This window comes from Alosa pseudoharengus, unplaced genomic scaffold (assembly GCF_046254945.1).
Source record: "Alosa pseudoharengus isolate Yale_2024_CS ecotype anadromous, Long Island Sound unplaced genomic scaffold, YU_APseudo_1.1 YU_APseudo_1.1_scf_14, whole genome shotgun sequence".
NCBI lineage: Eukaryota > Metazoa > Chordata > Actinopteri > Clupeiformes > Clupeidae > Alosa > Alosa pseudoharengus.
This window is the reverse complement of record NW_027468609.1, coordinates 10,023,446-10,046,822: the sequence shown is the minus strand read 5'-3', so window position 1 is coordinate 10,046,822 and position 23,377 is coordinate 10,023,446. Positions and strand designations below refer to the sequence as shown.

General features: G+C 42.7%; 1 protein-coding gene and 1 long non-coding RNA gene across 13 annotated transcripts in view; one reads left to right on the top strand and one right to left on the bottom strand.

Moving 5' to 3' along the window:
• Positions 1 to 17,003, bottom strand: part of ptpn13 (protein tyrosine phosphatase non-receptor type 13) — a 52,637-nt gene extending 35,634 nt beyond the window's left edge. For all 12 annotated transcript variants that reach the window (XM_076283804.1, XM_076283808.1, XM_076283806.1 and 9 more), the window contains exons 1-6: positions 16,633 to 17,003; positions 9,417 to 9,536; positions 3,598 to 3,764; positions 2,740 to 2,805; positions 1,438 to 1,623; positions 51 to 144 (exon numbers count right to left, since the gene is read on the bottom strand). In XM_076283804.1, the coding sequence (XP_076139919.1) occupies positions 51 to 144; positions 1,438 to 1,623; positions 2,740 to 2,805; positions 3,598 to 3,764; positions 9,417 to 9,531 (628 nt within the window). In that variant the 5' untranslated portion in view covers positions 9,532 to 9,536; positions 16,633 to 17,003. The remainder of the gene's footprint in view (positions 1 to 50; positions 145 to 1,437; positions 1,624 to 2,739; positions 2,806 to 3,597; positions 3,765 to 9,416; positions 9,537 to 16,632) is intronic.
• Positions 17,004 to 19,328: 2,325 nt separating this feature from the next.
• On the top strand, positions 19,329 to 22,995 carry LOC143122379 (uncharacterized). The gene is made up of 7 exons (XR_012986657.1): positions 19,329 to 19,650; positions 20,371 to 20,417; positions 20,598 to 20,643; positions 21,099 to 21,183; positions 21,373 to 21,531; positions 21,665 to 21,764; positions 22,203 to 22,995. It is a non-coding gene; the product is annotated as an uncharacterized LOC143122379 (long non-coding RNA).
• The last annotated feature ends 382 nt before the right edge of the window (positions 22,996 to 23,377 follow it).

Below are 23,377 nucleotides of genomic sequence, written 5' to 3'. Positions count from 1 at the left end.
GTCAGCATGGGCCCACATGTGGGCGGTTAATACACAGAGGATCAGGTTACCTGCGGGAAGGCCTTTGCCTCGCAAGCGCTCACGAATCTCTTTGCTCCGCTCCGGCAAGGACTCCCTCTCGGCCTGAGACAGCAGCCCGTCCAGCTGGGGAGAGAGAAGGAGGGATGAAAGGAGGGATTAGTGAATGAAGAAAGAGAGAGAGAGGGAGAGCGATAAAGAAAGAGGGTGAGTAATGAATTAAGTAATGGAAGGGAGCAGAAGGTAGAGGGAGAGACGGGGAAAAGCAGAGAGAGGGAGAGCGATGAATTACACAGAGGGACAGAAGGAGAATGAGAGAGAGAGAGAGAGAGAGAGAGAGAGAGAGAGAGCACTAGAAAGACAGACAATGGTCCAGGTTAACATAAGAGGCTTTCCTTTCTTGCCTCAGGTGGAGTCCCGGCTCACATGTTTTTGTCATCTGCATCACAAGATCGACGGGCATTTAAGACTCGTAGCACTTGCCATTCAGGCTAAAAAGGTGCATTGTGTCTGGAGTGTGATCAGATAAAGAGCCATTATGCCGGCCACTCTCCCTGCTGGTGTTAGTTATCAAATCAACTCAAGGGCAGCATGACCGGGGAAACAGGGGAAACAGGGGAAACAGGAGAGCCCTGCAGAGGGGAGGTGGTACTTGGCCATCAGGGCTGCTTTCCATCTCACTGGCAGGGTGCTCGGTCACTCCCCAGACAATAATTATAATAATCTTTTTGCAATTCTTTGTAAATGTATTGTTTTTATTAATGATTAAACACACTTAAACCATCAGTATCTAATGTCTTCGCCATGTAAACTATGATCTATACAAACCATGCACAATGTTTATGCTGAGGTGTATCCTAGACTTTTGCTTTATTTCCAAATTTACTCTTTTCTCAACCAACATATACCACACAGGAAACCATGATATACATCATCAGTATTTCTGTGGGTTTGACAGACTTGGAATGTCTGAGTAAGCTTAGCTGGTCTGTTGCAGCCCATGTACGTTCATCTGTGAGGCATATGGCTTCTCTGCTGTCAGTGGAGAGAGGTGGAGAGGGGTGGACAGAGGTGGAGAGGTGGAGAGAGGTGGAGAGGTGGAGAGAGGTGGAGAGGGGTGAAGAGAGGTGGAGAGGGGTGAAGAGAGGTGGAGAGGGGTGAAGAGAGGTGGAGAGGGGTGAAGAGAGGTGGAGAGGGGTGAAGAGGTGGAGAGAGGTGGAGAGAGGTGGAGAGGGGTGGAGAGGGGTGGAGAGAGGTGGAGAGGTGGAGAGGTAGAGAGAGGTGGAGAGGTGGAGAGGGGTGGAGAGAGGTGGAGAGAGGTGGAGAGGGGTGGAGAGGGGTGGAGAGGGGTGGAGAGAGGTGGAGAGGGGTGGAGAGAGGTGGAGAGGGGTGGAGACGGGGAGGTGGTGCGGCGGTTACCTGGGAGAGGCTGCCCAGCACCAGGCGCACCAGCCGGCGGACGTAGGAGAAGGAGGGCTCGGCGCTGGAGCTGCGGATGTGTGCGCTGCAGGCGTCCAGCGCGGTGCGCACCGACATGCGGGTCAGCGTGGAGTCCTCGCACATGCTCAGCAGCAGGGTGTTCAGACGCTCGCTCAGCTTCATGGGCTGAGGCGCACAAACACAAAACACAAGGACACACATTTGGACTTAGAATAACAGCACGCTCGTATATACACCAACAGAAACGACATGCTCCAGGACAATTCCATGCATGGACAGTGCACATGACATGCTGATGAGTGGCTGGCTTTATGTCTTCTGAATTGATCATTTCACGCGGACCCTTCATTTGGAATGATTTCAGTAAAGTAATAATCTAAGATCACTAGCTGAGAGTTCATTAGAACTCCATGTCATCAATGACAGTGGCCAACATGAACTAACATTACATACATATTTGCACAAATTTTCATTTCACATTAATACATTTTGCTTTCATGTCTGTGCACAAAAGCTGTGGGACTGACAAATTACTCGGACTAACAACAGGCCTTAAATATAAAACACAAGGCAAAAATATTTACACGCGACAAGAGTTAACACAGACAACTCAACACAGTCATGCATGCAAATATATGACTGCAAAAAAGCAATTACTGCCTCACTGTTCAGTTAGTTAGAAATGAGTCAAATGCTGGCCATGCTTAAATTAAATGCATACCATCTCTTTCAAAGACATCCTCTCAAACCTCTCTGAAGATCTACTCACACACTAAATACAACAAGACATATTTTACACATTACAACATACCGGTACATGCTACATATTCAAATATACATGTTTGAAGTACTATAAATGATATATGAGCACACATATAGAGCAGCCCCATTGGCAAGGCCACTGGCCTGGGGGTTGGACAGACAGTCTGTGATGACGTTCATGTTGCTTATATCAGTGTGTACTTATGACTAACTACCTGAAGTGTGACTCATGCATTTGAGTATGTTGTCCTAAATTCCTTTACTGATAAAACAAGGAAAATACAAACAGTAATGAAAGGGGGAAGACATGGAAATTACACCTTCATTCAATTGGACTTAAACAGAAATATATAATTAGATGCTTGGCAAGTAGAGCTGAGACAAGACAATGAAGCTAAACTAAGAACAATGGCGAGCCACATTAGTCAGTCACACTGCTGCATTCCTGTGGGAAAGAGCACTCCAGACAAGCTAAGAGCTCAACACACTGATGCTATGATGGGCCTCCGGCTGCCTTACCTGACTCTGAGGGATCTCGTAGTCGGCTCCCCAAAACAGGGTCATACCGAGGGAGTACATGTGCATCTGTGCAAAGGAAACAGGGCCATGATTAGTGCAGGAAACCAATGTGTTACTTTTGGATTTTCATATTATTACTACCCCCCCCCACACACACACACACACACACACACATCATCATGATCATCGACAACAACAACAACAATCCAAGCACTGACTGATCAGATATTTTACCTCATTCCTTGTAATACATTAATGAGTAATACAAGTATAAAACATGGTCAGAGATTAAGCTCTGTGTTCTCATCATTCTCCACTGTGTGTGTGTGTGTCTGTGTGTGTGTGTGTGTGTGTGTGTGTGTGTGTGTGTGTGTGTGGGTGAGTGAGTGAGAGCAGGTGTAGTAAATGCACATCGTATGTGTGAGCCTTCACCAAGAGTAGGCTACAGCAAACCCCAACATTTTTCCATTTTCCTGTCCTGAGCCACAGCTCTGCTGTTTTCCCTGAAAGCGATCGGCTCTCCTCTGCTCGCTCCTCTCCCTCAGCCTGGACTGGCTCGGGGAAAGAATAACTCTAGGTCTGCCAAAGAATGCAAAAGATTCTTCCTCTTTTTTGGAGAGAACAGAGCCTCATTGACTACCCTGAACGCTAGGGCCGCTCTCTACCTCAGCCGCGGAACTACAGCAGCGGCGCTCAGAAGGCGAAGAGAATGAAACTAGCCTTACTCAGTGTGTTGTTCTTGGGAATGACAAATAACAATTCATTATGTTGCATTGTGTGGAGTTGCAACAATGTTGCTCATGGCGCTCAATCCACATTTTGTATTCTGCGAGACCCGAGGATGTGGCCGAGCTGTACCTTCTCAATGTCGGACACTGAGGAGAGGTTGAGTCCCTCGAGGACCTCTGGTGCGGTGAAGGCCCGGAGGTCCTGCTGAGTCACGTTCTCGTCGGTGAAGGAGATGTTTCCGGAAGGCATGAGCAGCAGGGACCAGGGCGAGATGATGAAGCCCAGCGTCGAGGGATCTGTAAGGAGGCCAAATCCAGACAAATAAATAAATCAAAACACCCGCACAGCACACAGAGGTCAACCATGAGCCGCTTATTAGGATAAGCCATCCGAACGGTGCATGGCATCCCTCTGGAAAACACGTCATGCCTGAGTGACCAGTGACCAGTCAAGCCTCTGGCTGGCTCAGGCAGCAACAATAGAGAAACTAACCAACCAACCTGCCATGAGAATAGCTTCAAGCTAAAGAACCTGCTCACAGCTCATTTAACCAACAAGAGAGCGGAGGGGCCACACCTGACTGAGTGCACAGACAAAAAATGGCAAGACCACAGATTACACTAATGTTGTGGTTCCCACAAGTATTCAAATGTTGGATTTCTGTCATAGCTCTGCTAGTAAGGTCCAGGCTCATCTTCCTGCAGTCTAAGCAAGAATCTGGTATAGCAGATAAGCAAGATGAGATATGTGTGTACTGTGAAGGTAAACAATTCTTGCTTGATTATCAACAGACAGATCCAAAATTGTGTCTGTTTTTTCAAGGTTTTGTGGAAAGGGAGACAGTAATCTTCTACTCTGGAATTCATGAATATTCCAGTGACATACTATGCAACATCATCTCTCAAAATAGGAAAAAGAAAAATGTTCTCACTGACAACACTTGAGGCATATTCAAACGTTAATACACAGAGCACAAGATGCTTTCGTAGCATTATGGATGACTCAAGCAGCAAGCGAATCCCGAATAGGCCTTTACCCTTTGAAGCTTTATTGAGTCAAAGGAAGAAAACAGGTTCTTTATCCCAGGGCAGAACACATCAAAAATAGAGCCAGTTGTGCTTCAAATCAAACAAGTGCCTTCCCTGGAAAACTTCTCTGAATAAAAAGTAAAATACCCTACTATAAAAGTGATACAGAGGAATGCTTTGGCCCAGAAAGGAGCCTTTCTTTCCCTGAAACGTTACTCCAAGAGGAGGAGAAAAAAGGGAGTCGTGGGGAAAAGAAGAAAGAAATACATCTCCTAACGGGGTGGAATTCCTAAAGTAAATAGTGCTTTCCTGTGGCGTACTTGTGACTGTGCTAGGACTGCATTGTGAAAGTGCAGCAGTGAATGTACTTGGCTTGGGAAAGCGAGTCCCTCTGCATGTTCTGACTGAGTGCACTGGCTCTTGCTGGCAACACGCTCTGCAGTTAACACCCAGCGACGTCTCGGGCCCACACGCCTCCTAATCCAGCACATGGGGATGGAGCGGCCATGGGGCAGAAGGCTGACTTCCTAAACCTTCTGGCCATGAGACGGGGGAAGAGAACAGCACAGCCACGAGGGAGCTAGTTGTCTGCTCCAAAACATCAGAAGCGGTCTAATTATGACGTAGAACTCTGGGGGATCAAATAAAAGGCACCCCTCCCTCCAACTCCAGATGGGGGAGCAGGGAGCTCTACTCTAAAAATAGAAAGCCTCACAATCTTGTAAGCCTGTGCATAGTTGTCGGAATGATGATATTCACTGGCACTAGTTTTGATAGTGAAACTATGGTTAAAGAATGTCAGGAAACAAAAACGCACACACAGACATTTGTGTGGGATCTGTGTCAGTCTGTTTCACGGCTTTGGCACAAATGTGTAGCAGATGTCACATCGCAATCGTATGTTAAGATCTGGTTTTCAAAACATCACTAATAGTCTGTGCAGTGCAATTATCAGAAAAACATTCCAGAGAAATACATTTCCAGCGTAAGTGTGATAGTGTGAACAAAACATGTGAACAGTGAACAAAACATGTTTTGTGCATGTGCAAGGCAGAACAGTTCTTCTGAATAGATGCACCTCTTTCACTGTATAATTAAACTCAATAGTTTCATGCTCTCGCCCACATTAACTGACTAAAACTGATCTAGATAGCACAGATTGCAATACAAACAAACATGTCAGCGATAAACGCATCAGTGAGGTGGCCACTGAATTCCATTCTATTTCAGTGAAGTTGCTCAGATAGTCAGCATGCATGTCCCGAATACACAACAAATTATTTTACCACCTCATGTTCAGTAAATGATCCATTGCCTTAACTAGCACTGCCTCGTTCTCATTCATGGATCCCGTAGCAAAGCCACTTGCAAATAGGGTTGTACACAGCAGCAATGAGGCCAGCGGAACTAGGGGGTGACACCCTGAGTTATGACACATGCCAGTGGGAATTCGCTGCAGTGCTGTAGGGCAGGCTTTTAATTACCCCAAACCACAAAGGCTACGAGGCAGCCCTGATATGGGTCTACTGCCGGCTCACCCCACCCAAGCTCCTATGCCTGAAACTCCAGAGGATCGTCCAGCACTGACACACAAGCGGCTACTGCAGTGACTCAATGGGCCATTAACGCTGGGAGCCGACTTCGAACAGCCTCCTTCCATAAGAGCTGCTCACTGCGTGCAGATGGATGATCTGTGGTCAAGATGGACTTGGCAGACACTCAAGCTGAGGGTGCCAGCTGACTGAACCCTCTCAGAGAGGCTTGGGCTGGGGACAATAAAGCGGCTATTGTCTGTGCCGTACTCATGGATCTCCCTTCTCTTCTCTTCCCTTCCACACACACACACACACACACACACACACACACACACACACACACACACACACACACACACACACACACACACACACACACACACACACACACACACACACACACACACACACACACACACACACACACACACACACACACACACTCTCTCTCAAAGCAAGTACAGACACACGAGCATGTACAGACTCAGACACACTCACACACACACATACACACACACACGCACACACACACACACACACACACCCCCCACATCCCCACATGTGTGAACACCCTTATCAGAGTGAGAAATGGGACACGGAGTCTCCTAAGAATCAGGCCTTTGATTTGTTTCACGGAAACCAACGCTTTGCTGGGCTGAGTCAGTCTGGCCGCCCCACACAGTTTCCTTGAAGATGGCTGATTGTCATTATGTTTGGAAAAAATCAGCCCACATCAGCATGAAAGGGTGTGCCTCTTTATGAATATTTTTGGAGGGAATGTTTCCAGCCCACCAACAGCGATTTAAATCATGCTTAAGAGGACTGCTGCAAACCACTAGAGCAAGTAGAAAACTTGTACAGTTCACAGTTTGTAATCATAACCAAATGTGTCATCATGAGCCCATATCATACTCCAATTTAACATCACACCAGAGGTATCAGTTGTGTTATGAAAGTGTGTACAGTAAACATTTTTACTCCATTTTCCAATAATCCTGATGGAGAAAGGTGCCCTGAAATCAAGCACAGACTCCCTTCAGCACAGGGAAAAGATTACCCAATCTCAAAACACGTATAGGTTACTCTCTACATTGTGCACATCTCACCCCTGAGATTAATTTTGAACAGATCAAATACTCAAGAATCCCCCACTTTGAGAATAAATCCCCCCCCTTTGTCCCTGATCATGTTAAACCACATGGTCTGCTTAATACATTCATATGTGCCATTCACAGCCATAGGCCTTGAAATGCAGCACATGCCAAGCCATCATATGGAAGTGCTCAGAGAATGAGCATGCAAGCGGCCAGTGTTTCCACATTAACTTCTGTATGTGAGGTAATCATGCCACAGAGGCACATGACTGTGGTCAGCAAGACTTTTCTTAAATAGTATTTGTTTATGTTAGCGTTGGGTATTAGAGTCCATGACATACAACGAATGTTTTTGTCTGTTTGGTTTCCTGTAATGCCAAAGACAGTGAGCAGTGCACACTCTGAAAATGACTTCACAAACACACGGTCTGAAAGCTTTCTGTCACAAACATCAACTAAAGAGATGTGGACTTAAAATACAGGGCAACTGAACTGGGATGTGAAAAATTTGCTGAGCTAGTTTAGAAAACAACAGCTTATGTACAGTTTGCAGCCCAGGGCACATTAAAATACCGTTTCTGCAGGCCAATACTAATCCAACTAATCCAAAAGAGTTTTTTTTTTCCCATGGGAAATTGCTTGGCTTTAATGACAGAACATTATGGGCTGTCTGGAAATCAGTGATCTTGGTTGTCAAAAACAACAACATTGAAACAAAAGGCGTAAACGAAAGGCTAACAAGCAAACACAAATGTTGAGATGACTGAGGAAGCTAGTTTAGGATACAATGCACAAGGTTTACATTTCACAGGCTCTCACTAAATACATGGCAGAGGACAAACTAAACCCACCCCCAAAAAGCACAGCAGCGGGAAAGAGGGTGATTTAAGTCTTCCAGAATATGGGAGCAGAACACTCAGTAGACAAAAAATGACAAAAGAAGGCAATATAAAAAGAAATGCCCAACTGACAAATTATTAATCTCATGCGACCATTAAAAGTATGAAAAGAGCATATATTAGAGGCCAGGGTCTAAATAAGTGCTGTGAAATATTACCACACAACAGAATTATCATACAATAGGAGGACTTGTAATAAATAATTTTCCGCAGGACACCTTCAAGGGCAATCAGTTCTTTGATCAAGTCAACTAAAATAGATCAATAGTGTGTAATATTGCTTAAATAATTCTTGGATTATAGTCAGTCTATAGTTATAGTAAAGATATTTTATCAACCGTCTCTGGTTATAGTCAGTAGGATTTCAGTTTATAAGACAATGAGTCAACAAGTGACCAATTCAACACCTTTACAATCAAAGACATCTTGTGGTGAAGACTTGGGCTTACAATTCTCCAGCAAGGTTCAAGGGATAGGGCTCTGAGGGAGCCAACACAGTGACCAGTGAAATTAGCCAACAAACAAGAGTTCAGTGACCAGTGAAAAACAGAGACAAAGCTTCTTATTGGATATTGCTCCATAACAGTTACAGTATAACACAAAAGCACTCTTTGAAAGTGTGCAATGGGAGCTCTGCTGTAGGCTACAGGCTATATGACTGTAGAATGAAATGGTTGTTCTGAATGCTGTTGTAGGGAATGGTGCTGTTAACAAAGTTTCAACTTGTATAGCTGTTGTAAATCGCATTAGCAAAACTAGCTAACTTCTGCCTGTCTGATATTGTACACTACAACCTAAAATGGTTTGCTTAGAACAACCTATAATATCAACTCAACAATTTGCAAAATTACACAATATGATTTAAAAGGATTTGATACAACTCCCTACAACTGATATGCAATTCAGTTACCACAGATTACAATATTTTTCATGTCTTTTGCCTAAAAGCACAGCACAAGTACGGTAGCTGCTTTTTTATTGGTATATTTAGTATATAACACTGAGGTGAAATCAAATATCTTTTACTGAGCACAGGCTTGCTGTAATGTGCTGACGGGGCAGCATTTCTCAGAGACGGGAGTACATTAAGATTCACTTGATGTTCCAAAAACATTTCATCTGGATCTAGAGCAAAGCAAAGCAAAACTCTGCCTGGCAGAATTCTTAACCCGCCCCCCCCCCCTTATGCAGCAACCAACTGAAAAATCCTTGGGGCTATTTGCTCAAACTGCTGCAATCAAACTGCATTGCTGCCTTCTCAATCTATGAGTGCACTCATACTGATTCATAGTTGTCTGTTAGAGAGACTGTGCTCCCTGTGCGGCAGTGCGGTAGCTGCTGTTTGACGTGCTATGTTCGGGGCCATGAGAGAGATGGTGGCACGCTCCTCACCTCTGCGCAGCAGCTCGTGCAGGCTCTCGGCGCTCTGGCTGAGCAGGGCCCACACCTCCTCCTCCTCCAGTGGGCCTCCTCGCACCTCCAGCGCCTCTGCTAGGGACACGTGCATCCTCCCTAGACCAAACACACAAACACGCTTGTTAGAGCACAGCATAGATAGATAGATAGATAGATAGATAGATAGATAGATAGATATACTTTATTGATCCCTAGGGGAAATTCAAGGTCACAGTAGCATACAGACAACACACACACACATTCAATAACAGCAGAAAAAGTAATTAAAAGTATATAATATAAAAAACACAACTAAGCAATAAGGACTGTAGAAGATAAAGAATATACTAAATATACAAAATACAAATTATACTAAATAAAACTTAATCAAAATCAAGGCCCCAGCCGTGGCGCAACTGGCTGGGGCACCTGCACCGTACGCCGGCGACCCGGGTTCGATTCCCGCCCCGTGGTCCTTTCCGGATCCCACCCTGACTCTCTCTCCCACTCACTTCCTGTCATTCTCTACTGTCCTGTCAATTAAAGGCATAAAAAAAGGCCAAAAAAATATACTTAAAAAAAAAAAACTTAATCAAAATCAATTCTAAAAAACAGTATCCACATATTGGGTGAATAATAAATCAGGTGCGCTTGCAATGACTGAAGCAGGGACTGAGCCTGTGGTTCTCAGTGCATAAGGTAAGGTAAGGTGCTCTGTGTGAATGAGTGTCATGGTGATGGTGCAAATAAGTAAGTCAAACAGTGCAACAGTGCAAGAATAAAGTCTATATATCTATATATAAATAACTATATTAAGAAAGGTATGTGGCATGGAGGGAGGGGTTGTGCATATGTGCTAATACAGCACGCAAACATTGTGGCAGAAGACAAATGTAAAGTGACTAGTGGACAGACAGTTCAAGACATTGGAGGTGGTGAAGAGGCAGACCGACTATGCGGAGAAGTCTATTTCTCCTCTTCCCTTAAGTGATGCAACACACACACAAGGGCATAAAGGCGACAACAGGCACGCAACACTGCAGCAGAAATATCTCTAGGACTTATTGCCAAACATTTGGCACTAGGTACATTTTTCATTAATGAATTTAAACTGTTTCCACAATAATTCTAGAAAATTGCAATAAGCTGTGTACTGTACTCATAGATCAGACAGATTTTGTATGAGCCAATGGCATTACATCAGTGTAGTGTTTGGCAATAATGGAAAATATCCTGAAACCATTATTTCTGAGCTCTTGCCAAACAAAAAGGAATTTATTGAGATAACAAGGGATATGAGGTTGCGACTGTTTGTGAGTAGTCATGTCTACGAATTGCTGCCATCTTGACCAGGACTCCCTAGCAGAAGAGACACTGTGTCTCAATGGGACCTTCCTGGTAAAATAAAGGTTATAATAATAATGACATTAAACTTACTGCCTCCTAGGCATTCATTAAAAAAGTATTTCTAAACTAGCTAATGCAGGAGGAATTATCGTAAATTGTAAATCATATCACATCATGATCAAGTTAGATAATCTGCCCTAATACCAATGACTGTATGGCTACATACACAGTCACAGGAGATGGAATGTGACAGATATGTGCCTAAATGTAGATAATGTTTTAGATATTCAGTGAAGGATGTTCCTCAGAATGTCAGTGAAATTATCACCTGAAAAACAGATTCAACTTCAAAGGGCATTACAAAAGCACCAGTTTGTTCTCAAAAGCAAGTTGATACATGCAGCGATTCAAGGGAAAGGATTACGACTGCCGACCTTGTAACACACTTACACTCCAGAAAACAATGTCAACATGGACAATCCTACCATTTACCAGATACCATTCAAAATGATCACAGCCAATGAACCCGATAATACCTCTTCAGCAAACAAACAGTAAATACAGTTTGCTTGAGACAGAAGAGGGTAGGATTGAAAAGGCAGTGATTTGATAGAGAGAGAGAGAGAGAGAGAGAGGAAGACACTCTGGCTGTCCTTTGCTTGAAAGAATACTCCAGTTGATGTTTGTTCCTACTATCCAGGGCCATGCCAGTCAGCAGCAGTCTTCTGCTGAGAGCCAAGTCACATGTAGGAGCTAAGCAGCACGCTGCTGCCACTGGACATGCGTGTGTGTGTGTGTGTGTGTGTGTGTGTGTGTGTGTGTGGCTTTCATAAACAAAGGCCATACCTTAAGGGGAAGCAATAAAAAAACTAAGCACAATTTGGATCTTTCAAGTGATGGTATCAATTACGAGAAGTTACTTCCTTTATCCCTGCTGGAGTCAAGAGTTTTCCAGCATAGATATAAAAGGTTCAAGGAGAAGGCTTGAGACTCAAAAGTTTCATAAAAAGTGGGATAATTTATTGTGGTTTCTGCAACCTGACAAGCCAGCATGCTGCACAGTTAGCAGGCAGCTCTCTAGCATTTGTCAGGACTCCTCCAATTATGCTCCCTATGCAAGGCCATTAGCACAGAAGTATGAGGTTGGTAGACTTGTTGACTTTATGGATGATGACAAGAATATCATACACATAAACAATCTTTACAATCTGCCAGTGCATGGACATTGTGTCTGGACATTTGATTCCCACTTTTCTATGCTCTCCCACGCATAGTGACACACATTCCAACAAATGCACCAAGCACCTTGCCGTGAAATGCCCTCCTCATTATATCACAAAATCTCTCTGTCACACCCCAGCTGCTCGGACAAAGACTCTAAAACCCTGGAAATCCCAGTGTCGCATGGCGCAGCCCTGTAGTATAGGAAGCCCCGCATTTGGGGGATTAAATCTGACTAGGCAAAAACTGTGGCTACCTAAACATTTGTGTGCGAGTCTCGTTTCAATTGAACTGTGGAGTCAGACCCTCTTTTGGGATGTTACTATGCTGAGGGGATCAACAGCATGTGCGTGAGTTTCAGGCTCTCCAAAGGGTTTAACACTGATGTGCCATCTCTGAAATCCATCATTTCTGTGGTTCAGAAAATATAAAACAGAGAGGAGGAGGGGGGGGGGGATCTCGCAATTTGGATGGTGAGCCAGGGCCAGTGTGGTTAAGAAGCACTGATCAGGGGCCAAGTGCTGAGAGAGGCTTTGGTCCCATTTCACAGCAGAAAATGAGAATACCAGCTAAATCCAGCTGAACAGACCAACCCATCCAGATTATAAAATAATAGTACATCCAGAATTATTCATATCGTAATTTTATTACATCCAGTTGCTTCATTGACCGTCACTAATGCGACGGCACACAGCCTTGAAATGGTCCGGTGAATCAAAGCTGAGTTGGGCCCACATATATATGCAGGAATGTGCATTCAGGAGCGACCATGGCTCAGGGAGTGGCAGGCCTGATTGAGGGGTGGATGGGGTGGATGGGGGGGGGGGTTTGTACACCATCAGCCCGCGCTGTTACCCACCAGGATGGGGTGAGTCGGTGGGCTAGTGTGGGGAAGACCTCTCGGATGATTGTTTCTACGACACCGCCCCCCCCCCCCCCCCCCCCTGCCCTCCCCTTGTTATTTCAACAGAGCCCAACACTGGAATTCTTTTTATCCCCATAGAGGCTTCTGCAGAGGGCAGTCCCATTCCCATTGGTACATCGCAGAGCCTGATAATGAGGTGGGGGGACTTAGAGGGAGCAGCCCACAGCAGGCAGACAACCCCCACCCCCCACACACACACACACACACACACACACACAGCCAGCCAGCCAGCCAGACTCAACCCACTTCACACACACGACACACACACACAAGGGGTTTGTTTCCAAGGTATTCCCATACAACATACAAGGCCAAAACACAAACAAAGAAGCTGGTCAGGTCTTTGCTATATTTTTTTCTCTCCTTGTCACAGGATGCTTTGAGGCAAGGGTTTTAAAAGGCATAATCTGTAAAGCGTGATTGGACTCCAGGCTTTGGGCAGAGGTATGTTGTGGTTTCTGGTGAAGGGAAAGTGCTTTGAGTGACAGCCGAGGAAGCCGAACCCCCCCTTTTAAAAAAAGGTTCCTGGAAGACTAAAAAGTGCTCAAGAGTTATTGGTAATGGACTATATGTTTAGCCTGATGTTTTGCTTTATCTTCAAAGTAGTACGGGCTTTCTCAGTTTCTCCCATGGACCTGCTGCGTTGACACAAGGTCTCATCACTGTAGAGCTTTCCAATCTCCCTCACGTCTTTGACATTCATGGATTCAACGGGTCTCTTGCAAAAGTCAAAACAAGCTATTGTTTCAAAGCTGCTAGACACAAACATCTCACACAAAAAAATGTAATTTTGTCTGAGTGCTCAGCTTGAGGCTGCGTCTGGTAAAATCATCTATAAGCAGCAGAATGCCAAGCTGAGGTGGAAATCTCTCCGGGGGAAAGTCAGGCCAGGAAATGTGAAATGGCAGCACACTCATCCTGAACTTCTTTCCCAGAATTATTGCAAGCAAACTATCAATTCGACCCTATGACACATGGATGCTAAAATTGTATATGGGAACATAAGGAACTGATTATGTGAGAGTAGTATCACATCAAGCAGAGGCAGTCATATTTCAGTTATGTAATGCACTTCCAGTGTAAACAGTTTTGCTATGAGTGTTTTTTCCAAAGTAATTCCTGTCACTTACATGTACTTTATAGTGTAAACAATGTGGCATCATTGCAGGGAAATGAGGAAGTCAACTGCATTCCACATACCAGATAATGAAGCATTTTTGCTAAGACTAAGAAGCTAGACCAACAAGACAACAACAGTGTGCCAACTGTTCACAGTAATATTCCACTTGTTTTCATTAACCATCACTTTCATGTGGGAGTGAAACCTTGAGAGCTTTCTGTTACATTGAATCAGTGACTGGAAGGGAGAGTGAGAAAGAGAAGACTTTCTCCACATTCTCATGTGGTCTACGGCTCCTGGGTGTGTGTTTATCACTGCCAATTCCTCGCCAGGTCTATCCTCCCTCCCCTCTCTCCTCTCTGAGCTCTTGCCCAAACCTTCATTGGCTTAAGCTCACCCGCCCATTCCTGCTAATCACCCAGTTGCCATGAGGACCGTGACATGCAGTGCATGGTCTTGCTAAACCACTCATTTTTTCCCTCACTGATTGAACCCACCCTGCCCAAACACACATGTGCGTACACACACACACATTCACACACCTCCATCCAAACCCCCTTTTACCCCAGTGGTGCCATTATTAGCCTTCAGACAAGGTCAAGATCCCAGAGCCCCAATCTACAATGTTTTTTTAACTTTCCTATTAGCTTTTAGATACATTGAAGCATACTGCTACCTACCTAGCCTGGAAGCCAGCAGAATTAATCCTGCCCACAAAAATTTGAGTTCAGGAAATTCTGAATAGAATTCGACTGGCTGCGCCAGGATAACTACTATACCTGGTGCCTTTACCTGGTGTCAAAATAAGATTGATTGTCTTCTCCAAATCGTGACATAAATTTCTATTACACATCAGGTTGGCTTTGGTGCTGAGGTCAGAGCTCACATCTCCAAAGCTTTGTGACTCAACCTGTAATAAATGACATGTTTGTCAGGTAAATATAGCCTACAATTTGTCTGTGTAAGTCTCATCTTCAACAACAGAAAAACTCTGTATACCCAAAATGTGGGATTGCACACCATTGCCACCACAAAGATCAGCAGTGGATTTGGCATTTCTTCTCTCAAATGATGTTGGCCATGGACTGGTTTCACTGTAATAAACTAATCTTTGTCCTCTCTCATAACCAAAAAAAGTCCAAAATTGATGCACCATTGTAGTTGATAATTCAGCTGATGCCCCCTAGAATAGAATCAGAATTCGTTTAAGTGGCCAGGTTTGCGTATACAAACAAGGAATTTGACTCTGGTGCACTTTTAAAGCCACTTCCAATCCTGCATACTACTAGGTTCCTAGGACTAATCACTGGCACTTCTGGCAGGCACCAACATTTTCTAACTAAGAGTTTCTAAGAGTTTCCAGAGGTGAGACCAAAAAAAACAATGGGCTTGTTTGAGAACACCTATGTGGACTGGAGGAGAGACATAAAGAGGGCCTGAGATGAGTTCAAATGATATGTGTTTGGGATCTCTAGATCAACAAGCATGAGTGATTCATCTGATTCTTCCAGCATAAATATTGTAGGTCACTGTATGGTGAACTTCATTGGACAGTGAAGGGTCAGCTGTTTTCATAAGGCCACTGTAAGCCTTGCATGCACCACAGCATGTGTCTTGCTATCTGAGTTTCACCTCTTCATCATTCATCCTCTGGCCAATGCTTAAGAACAAGACTGACCAATTATATTGAAATCAGACTTCAGCAACAACATCTTAGAGTTATCTTATCCATCATAACACATACTTATAACCCAAGGAGAGTCTACTTGAAATGCAGAACATTTTTGAATGCATAAACCTATCAGAAACCTATTGTGTAGTTTAAAATGCTCAGAATTATCAAGTGGGGAGTATTTTTTTCATGTTGGTATGTACTGACCCCTGGCTCTCTTAGCACTGGCTCTGCAGAAGCTTGGAACCTATGTCAATCTCAAGATTGTCTGCACTTGATCTTGGCCAGAATACACTTCTTAGAATAGAGTATCAGACAACATGCTGTGCTACTAGCCTACAGAGATACACAAGTTTTAATGTTTAGGGGAAAAGATACACAAACTCTCAAAAATCCCAGTAATTCACTACACCACTAGAAGAAACTGATGGTCAGTCAAATTCCTTTTGCGCACAGTGCAGGTAAATTAAGAGGAGCAGAAACGCTGGACACACACAGACTTTACATTTCGTGGTGTGCAGACGACCAAAACAGCACACATTAAAATGTAGTCTGCGCCACGAATTCAAGTTGCGCAGCTGCATATTTTGTTCTCCCCCACCGATACCTTCTTCTCAAACTGTTGCAGAGGCTCGCGTTCTACTACGTTCACTGACATTCCTTCCTAGTCCGAATTGCGCATCCATTTCTTTTGTTGCAGCTCAATATATCTTATTTTAAACAAAGTCTAAATTGGGAATCACTTCTCTTTCACTTTCAAGGCAGATTTTTTTCGGTCTCTGTTCAAAACTTTTCCAAAACGATATCAAACTACACCTAGAGAAACGACGCTAGCCGCCACTCTTTTAGCCAAAGTTATAATAGAACCGCTTGAAACAGACGCTTCCCTTCCCAGACTGTTTGTTTACAATATAATAGGCGAACTTACCTGGAAGTTATGAAAACTAAGCTTCCACAAGGTACAGGCTGGTGCTCCAACTAGAAAAGTGCCAACAGGCAAGTAGGTAAGGCATCACATCCACAATGAAACATCTTAAAACAGGAGGGCAGGATTGTCGAAATGGCAACAGGTTTATTTCGCAAGCGCTACTACTCCTCGGCCATTCGGTTTCCCATCACTTCCAAATTATGCAAACTCCGCGGGAATCCAGGTTACTAAAAAAGGAATAAAGTAGGCTTACACAGTTATGCTAATGCCGTAAAACCGGTTCGTATTAAACCTGTGAGAGAACAATTTCTGTGTCTCTCATTTGACGAACAGTAACCATTATCCTCCGAAATGCACTCTCTCCTGTCTGGTCGCCCGGGCTGACTGGGAGTAACCAGACACCTTTCTACCGCCGCTCATTGGCTCTGTGCTGCCGAGCAGGAACCGTCACATAAGTAACAAGAGGCGTCACTATAGAAACCCTCTACCGGGAGGAAAATACCACGAAAAGTTGTTATAGTTAGGTATAGGCCTCTGTGGTTTTGCGGAGATTACAATGTTCCGGTCGGCGCGTTGGCGCACACGCTCTGTTTTCAAGCCGGTCGATTACTTTTAGTCCAACAATTTATCAACAATATCAACAATCTTTCCAAATAGCATGCAGGTTCTTTCTCAAAATTAATATTGCAAAACAATTGAGTCTCACTCTCCCCCTTCAGGACATTTGTATGTAATATGTGAAGAGCTGGGTGGGAATGTAAAATGTACTTTAAGCAGGACTGAGGATAAGCAGTGATTTCTGGCATCTAGTATAAGGTAATACTAGTTGTCTAGGGAGGGCAATGGTTAGAGAGGAAAAAATGGAGTATTCTTATATTTTTGGCCCAGAATAAATCTTGAAGCCTGTGAACCTTTCAAAAACTCAACTCATTATTTCAGGATAAATGCAACACTAAAGTTAAATTAGTTAACAAGATATTCTCCCAAAGCAAGCTTAAGGAAACAGAGGACCTGCAATAAAGCGGTGTGTCCACACCGATTACATGACTAACAGGGGAAAAATGAAGTTTCACACCACAAATAGTAGGGTACAGAGGAACAAAATGTCACCCTCAGCTTGCTGTTGATCTCCAGCCTCAACGGTTTCTCTCTCAGAAACATAATCCAGAGCCCCAGAATGCTTGCTATTTTAAAACACAGACCACAACATTTTTTGCATTAGGCCTCAGAATGAGAGAGGGAGGAGGGGGAGAAGAGGCAACCAGTAAATGTGAACGCGACTTCACCAGCGGTCAAAGTTCTTCACCAAGGGTGAGCCCAGCACTAGTAAGACAACAATAACTCTGTTATTATTTGTGCACTTCAACCCACACAATGTCTTCAGTTTACAGCTTTAGTTTACAACGCTCTTTATCTCTTGCTAGGTGTACGCAGATCTGTATAATGTACAAGTAGTGGGAGAGATGAGGAAGAAGTTCTCCCTTGTGTGGTTGTGTATCAAACCTCAGGCCTTTTGTAGAGCTGAGTGCAAAAGTTTCACATGAAAACCACATGTATCTGAAGGTGTCTACTGAAGGCAAGTGGCCCTGCCTCAACAGTGGGGTGGAAGCCCCTTGGGGTCTGGGCGGCACACACTCGGCCACGAGCCAAGGTCAGTAAAACCTCCACAGGGATGCCGGAAGGAAGAGGGGAGAAGGAGAAGGGGAGGGGGAGGAGGAGGCCTGTCTAGATTGGTGGGTTTGGTAATTGCTGGCTTTGGCTTTGCAAATGTGCTTCCTACTGCACTTTTGTAGCAGCTCAGAGGGGGAGAGCAAGGGAAAACGCATGAAAATGGATTCCCAGAAAAAGGTAGCTGAAAGAGTGTTTTAGCGGAAGACCTGCAATGGAATAACTATAGCACGTCTGTATTTGGACTGTTGTAAGCTGCTGAACAGGCCTTTACTGTTCTTGCTCCATTTTGCTCTCTCAGCGAAAATAAAAATCTCGACAAAGTTTAATCTTGTGGACCTTTCCACCAGCTGCACACATTTCTCTGACCACAAGCTTCATGGGCCAGTTTTACAGACAAATGTTGAGGACAAGAGGACACATTTCTATTAGCGATGTTATGAAAATCATATTTGGGATATTGTCTTCCACAAACATCTAATGTGTTTATTTTAGTCCCATATGTTTTATGCTTAAAAATCCCTCCACTGGCAGAAAATACATAACATGAAATGAGTTCACACGTATAATTTTAATTTGCATAGCCTACTGTTTTGAACATTGTGTTGGGTACTTGGAGAACATATTGTAATCATTAAAGGGTATGATGTAAAAGGCATTGGCCAGTTCAATTTGCCAACTCTACCTTCACTGGCTTAATGCCTCTTGAGTGACCCCCAAACTACATAACATACTATGCTATTCCATGTTTTGTCTATTTTCAATAAAACAAAGAACAAAGTAAGGACAACTACATTAACCATTGCCAATTACGGCAAATCAGATATGGTTACTTGAGGTTGTCAAATGCACATGACCACAGTATCTGTCCTCAATATCAGTTTCCCTTGATTTCTTAAAGAACTCCTTTTTCAGGAAGTTGTTCTGCCTCAAGTACTTCCTTCCCTTGGCTGCTTTGCTGACATTTCTGATGCACTTTCCTCCCTCTAGTGGGCTGGGTATGTCATGACAATGTTAAAGCTACACTCAAAAAAATGAAAACTGGGTATTGTTTGTTAGAAATAAATGAAACATGATGAAATAACTAAAACTGATTAATTAGAGAGATGTAGATAGTTGTTTTAATTAAATCCAAATTAGATATCAGGAAATTTGGAGGAGTTTAATTCATTTCTGTTGAATAAACACGTAACAAGTGATTTGATGCAATTAAATCTCTCGCGCATGCTCACTTCACATCATCGCGTGACATCAAGGCGGAAGTTTTTGGTCACGCTCATGTCATGCTGTGTAGAGACGTTGGTGAACTGAACTGGAAGTGCGTTGGAAGCGACAAAACGAAGCTAACTGGTGAGTAACCTACATCTTTTATCATCTGCGAGTAGCATTTACAGTTGGTGCTAAGTAGATCGTAATTCTGTTCGAAACTGTCAAAACTTTGACCTAAGTGAGTATTTGAATGATATTCCAAGTATTTCGTGTGATTTGTTAGTATCAGCTAGTCACATGTCTAGATGGCTAACCGTGTTCACGCTGCTAATGTAGTCAAATCCATGCAGCCTTACAGAAACGGTAGTTGTAAGTTAAATTAAAAAAAATTGTCGGTGATATTACACGTCAAGTTAGGTTAGGCATGACTGCCGTTCTTTTAGACTAGTTGCTACGGTTGTGATAACGCTGGCGTTTTGCATTAATGAATAGCTAATTCAGAAATGAATGCAAAACGTGTTGCAGCAGGTGGATGCCCTGCTATGTTGGTAGCTACAGTGTTCAAACACGTTGGGCATCAGGCTCTGTTTATTGTGACTGAGGAGATGTGAACACAGCAGCAGTTAAATGTATTTTTGGTGTCGTTTGTGACGTTCAAGTGTTGTTTATTCTATACTTTATATTTTATATTTGACCCAATGAACTCATCTTTTTTTAATTTTGTTTTGAATTTCCCCTAGGCATCAATAAAGTATCTCTATCTATCTGTCTATCTATCTGGCGTATTTATCCTAATTAATATATGGTAATGACGCAAAAGTTGCTTTTGAAATCATTATTAATGTGCCCCACCCCTTTCAGATTTTACCAGTGTTGCCTTGCCTGGCATTCAGGCCATGCCTCATGTGGTAAGTTGGATTCAGCAATGTTGTTGTTCATGAATATGATTGATATGTTAAAGATTAAAGTTTTTAGAGATTGTTTTGACAAAACTGTTTTGGTAGAAAAGTATTCAAAGCTTTTGGCTTAGCCTGAAGCACAGGGTGTGTGGAATAAACTGTGTTTATAACCTGTTGTCCTTTTCCTAGATCTTTCTTTAGGTGGTGTTCTATGCTGTGCTTCACAGTCTAGCAGGTACAAATTGTTACAACACTGTAAATTATGCCATGGTCATTATGGTAGGAATCCCTGTTACCTGTGCACTTATGCCAGTTGTCCATGTAGTTTCAGGACATGGAATAGCTTGAAAAACCATGTTTACCGAGCTCATTCATTACCCTCACAGACAGGAACAAAATTATTGACCTACAGTTGTCAGTTTTGTGATTTTGCTGAGCTTTCCTCAGAGGAAAAATTATTTCATACATATCAGAGGCATGTACCAAGACAAGTTATGCCACCAAATGTTATAACATTGGAGATGAAGGTTTTGGGTTTTAAGTGGTATTAACTTAGTGTTGATTTTGCCTTTCCATACTGTAGGTAACTAACTTGAGTAGGAGGTGACCACCAAAAAAATCCTGATGTTTGATATTTGATAACTTAGTTATTTACTGTGATTGCATTTGCCTTCTCTTTTTGATAATTAGGGCAATAACTGAACCGAACTGGAATTGAGAATAATTCAAGATGGCAAACTTGCGCACAAAGCAACGAAGTGTTGGGTGTTCTGAAGTGAGTATAAATTCTTTGAAGAACAAACGGCAAGGTCCGCATCATGCTGCTTCAAGCATTAAAAAAAAATACAGAAAAGCTGAAGTTAACTATTGTCCTCAACACCCAAGAGGAGAAACAGTTTACAGGAAATGTTTTGGAATTTAAATACTTAGCTTGGTTCTTTTTGTTTCCTTTGCACTTTTACAGATCAATAATGAGTTTGCTCGAGTCACAACAGTCCCACTGGAATTAAAGTTTCTAAACATGATTCTAGATAAGTACTCAGACAGCTTGATGAAGATGTTCCACAGCAAAGGTGGAGTCCCTGGCCGAACCATTCGAACCATCATGCAACCCATTTCAGAGGTTGTTCAGTCAGTTGCATCAAATTGAATTTTCTTTTTAGTTATTATTCTGTGCATAGATTGTGTTGTGACGTCATGCTAATGTAAACATGTATTTATTTCTTTTGTTTTCTGTTTGTCTGTGCTTCCAACAGAACATCATTGACGTCTGAAGGGAGTGTATCCTCAAAGTGCTTTGCGTCTACTTGAATGAGGACCCATTGCACCTTGTCAAGAAATACACTGTGAGCACACGTACGTATACGGCTTTTAAATTGGTCACACACACACTTTACTTTCTCTAACACATACTCTTTACACACTTATACTTGGCCTCATGCCATCTTTTGCACATGCTGGTCAATAGTCTGACATTTGTTACACATTAACCACAGTTGCAACAACAACACACACACTTGCCTTAGCTTATACCCAACACTTCAATGTTTCCTTTAACCTTATGTCCATTGTTTTTAAAGAAAAATTGACCTGAACTGACCGTGATGAAAGTTAATGTAAATAAAAGACTGAAACATCAGCATGTATACTTATCAGATATGGTTGAAATATTATTTGGCCAATATTTAGACTGGTGGTGCAAATTAGACTGTTGGGCCGCACAGTCTAGGCAATAATTGGGTAGCATTGTAGTAGTTTTATAAATAAGTAATTGTTTTTATTGGTCTTGCATAGGACTGTGATAGGTTGGCAGCCAAAAAGGATATGGAGCAGACAGTAATGGGGATCTACAATGTTTGCCATGAAGGACATGAACTAGACGATGAGCCAGAGGACATCAGGGTCATCATTGAAGGTGTTGAAACCATCTGCTCTGTGATGAGTGTGGCTGTGGCAACGGCTATGTTGTTTGGATTAATGTACACATTGAACCTTTCATACCTTCGTGAACTCAAAAATTCATTTGAGGTTATACAGAAAGTGTTCTTCAACTTGGATGGACAGAGGCTTTTGCCAAAGGTACAAGCCCTTAAAAACAAGATGCTTGAGTAAGTTACCAGTAATCTGTGAACCATGTCATTCAGCGTTCATCTTTATTCATCATATTTTTTCCCCAACAAGCTATTATGTGATGTCAAACAAAAACTGGTATAACAAAAATTGTAAAAGTAGAGCTGAAACGTTTTATTTCCTATGTGGACTGTCTTCAACGGTGGCCTACACATTCTTTGAGTCCATTGATTTGACGCTTTGCAGTGGAACTGTAAGGCTGTTGTGACAAAATGTAAAGTCTTGATAATTTATCTGCCCTGCCATTAAGTCTTATTTCTATTTTTACCTTTTTGTGAGGATTGTATGGATTTTGACAGTAAAAGAAATGCAGCAGAACTAAATGCAGTAGTGTTTGAGGCGTCAACAACACTTTAATTATTAATACAGTTATTAGTAAGTTTAAGTTTGCTGCTAAAATGAAAATGATAACTGATTTCTGGTCTGTGACTATAAAATAAACACCTTTTTTTGAGAATTCAGTTGTAACTGTTCACTTATGTGTGAGTGAGGAAAATTTGATTTAAAGTAAATAAAGTTGTCCAGTTAACATAAATGGTATTAGTTTGTGCAACATAACAGATTAAGTCTAAATTACATGCTTAAAATCAATTGATTACTCATTAGTTTTGAAATAAACTACTCATAATACTTTGAATGAAAGTAATGTTTTTCATTGGTTGAGCTTGACTTCTGCTCTTTGGTCCTATTTACCTGTATTAGGTTCAAATTACATAATTCAAATCTGTGGAAATAGGTGTCATAGTTAAATTAAGTAACCCCAACAAATCATTTTTTTGAGTGTACTTTGTGGCAGACAAGTGGTATGTGACATTGCAGTGTTTATGTAGTTTCTTAAG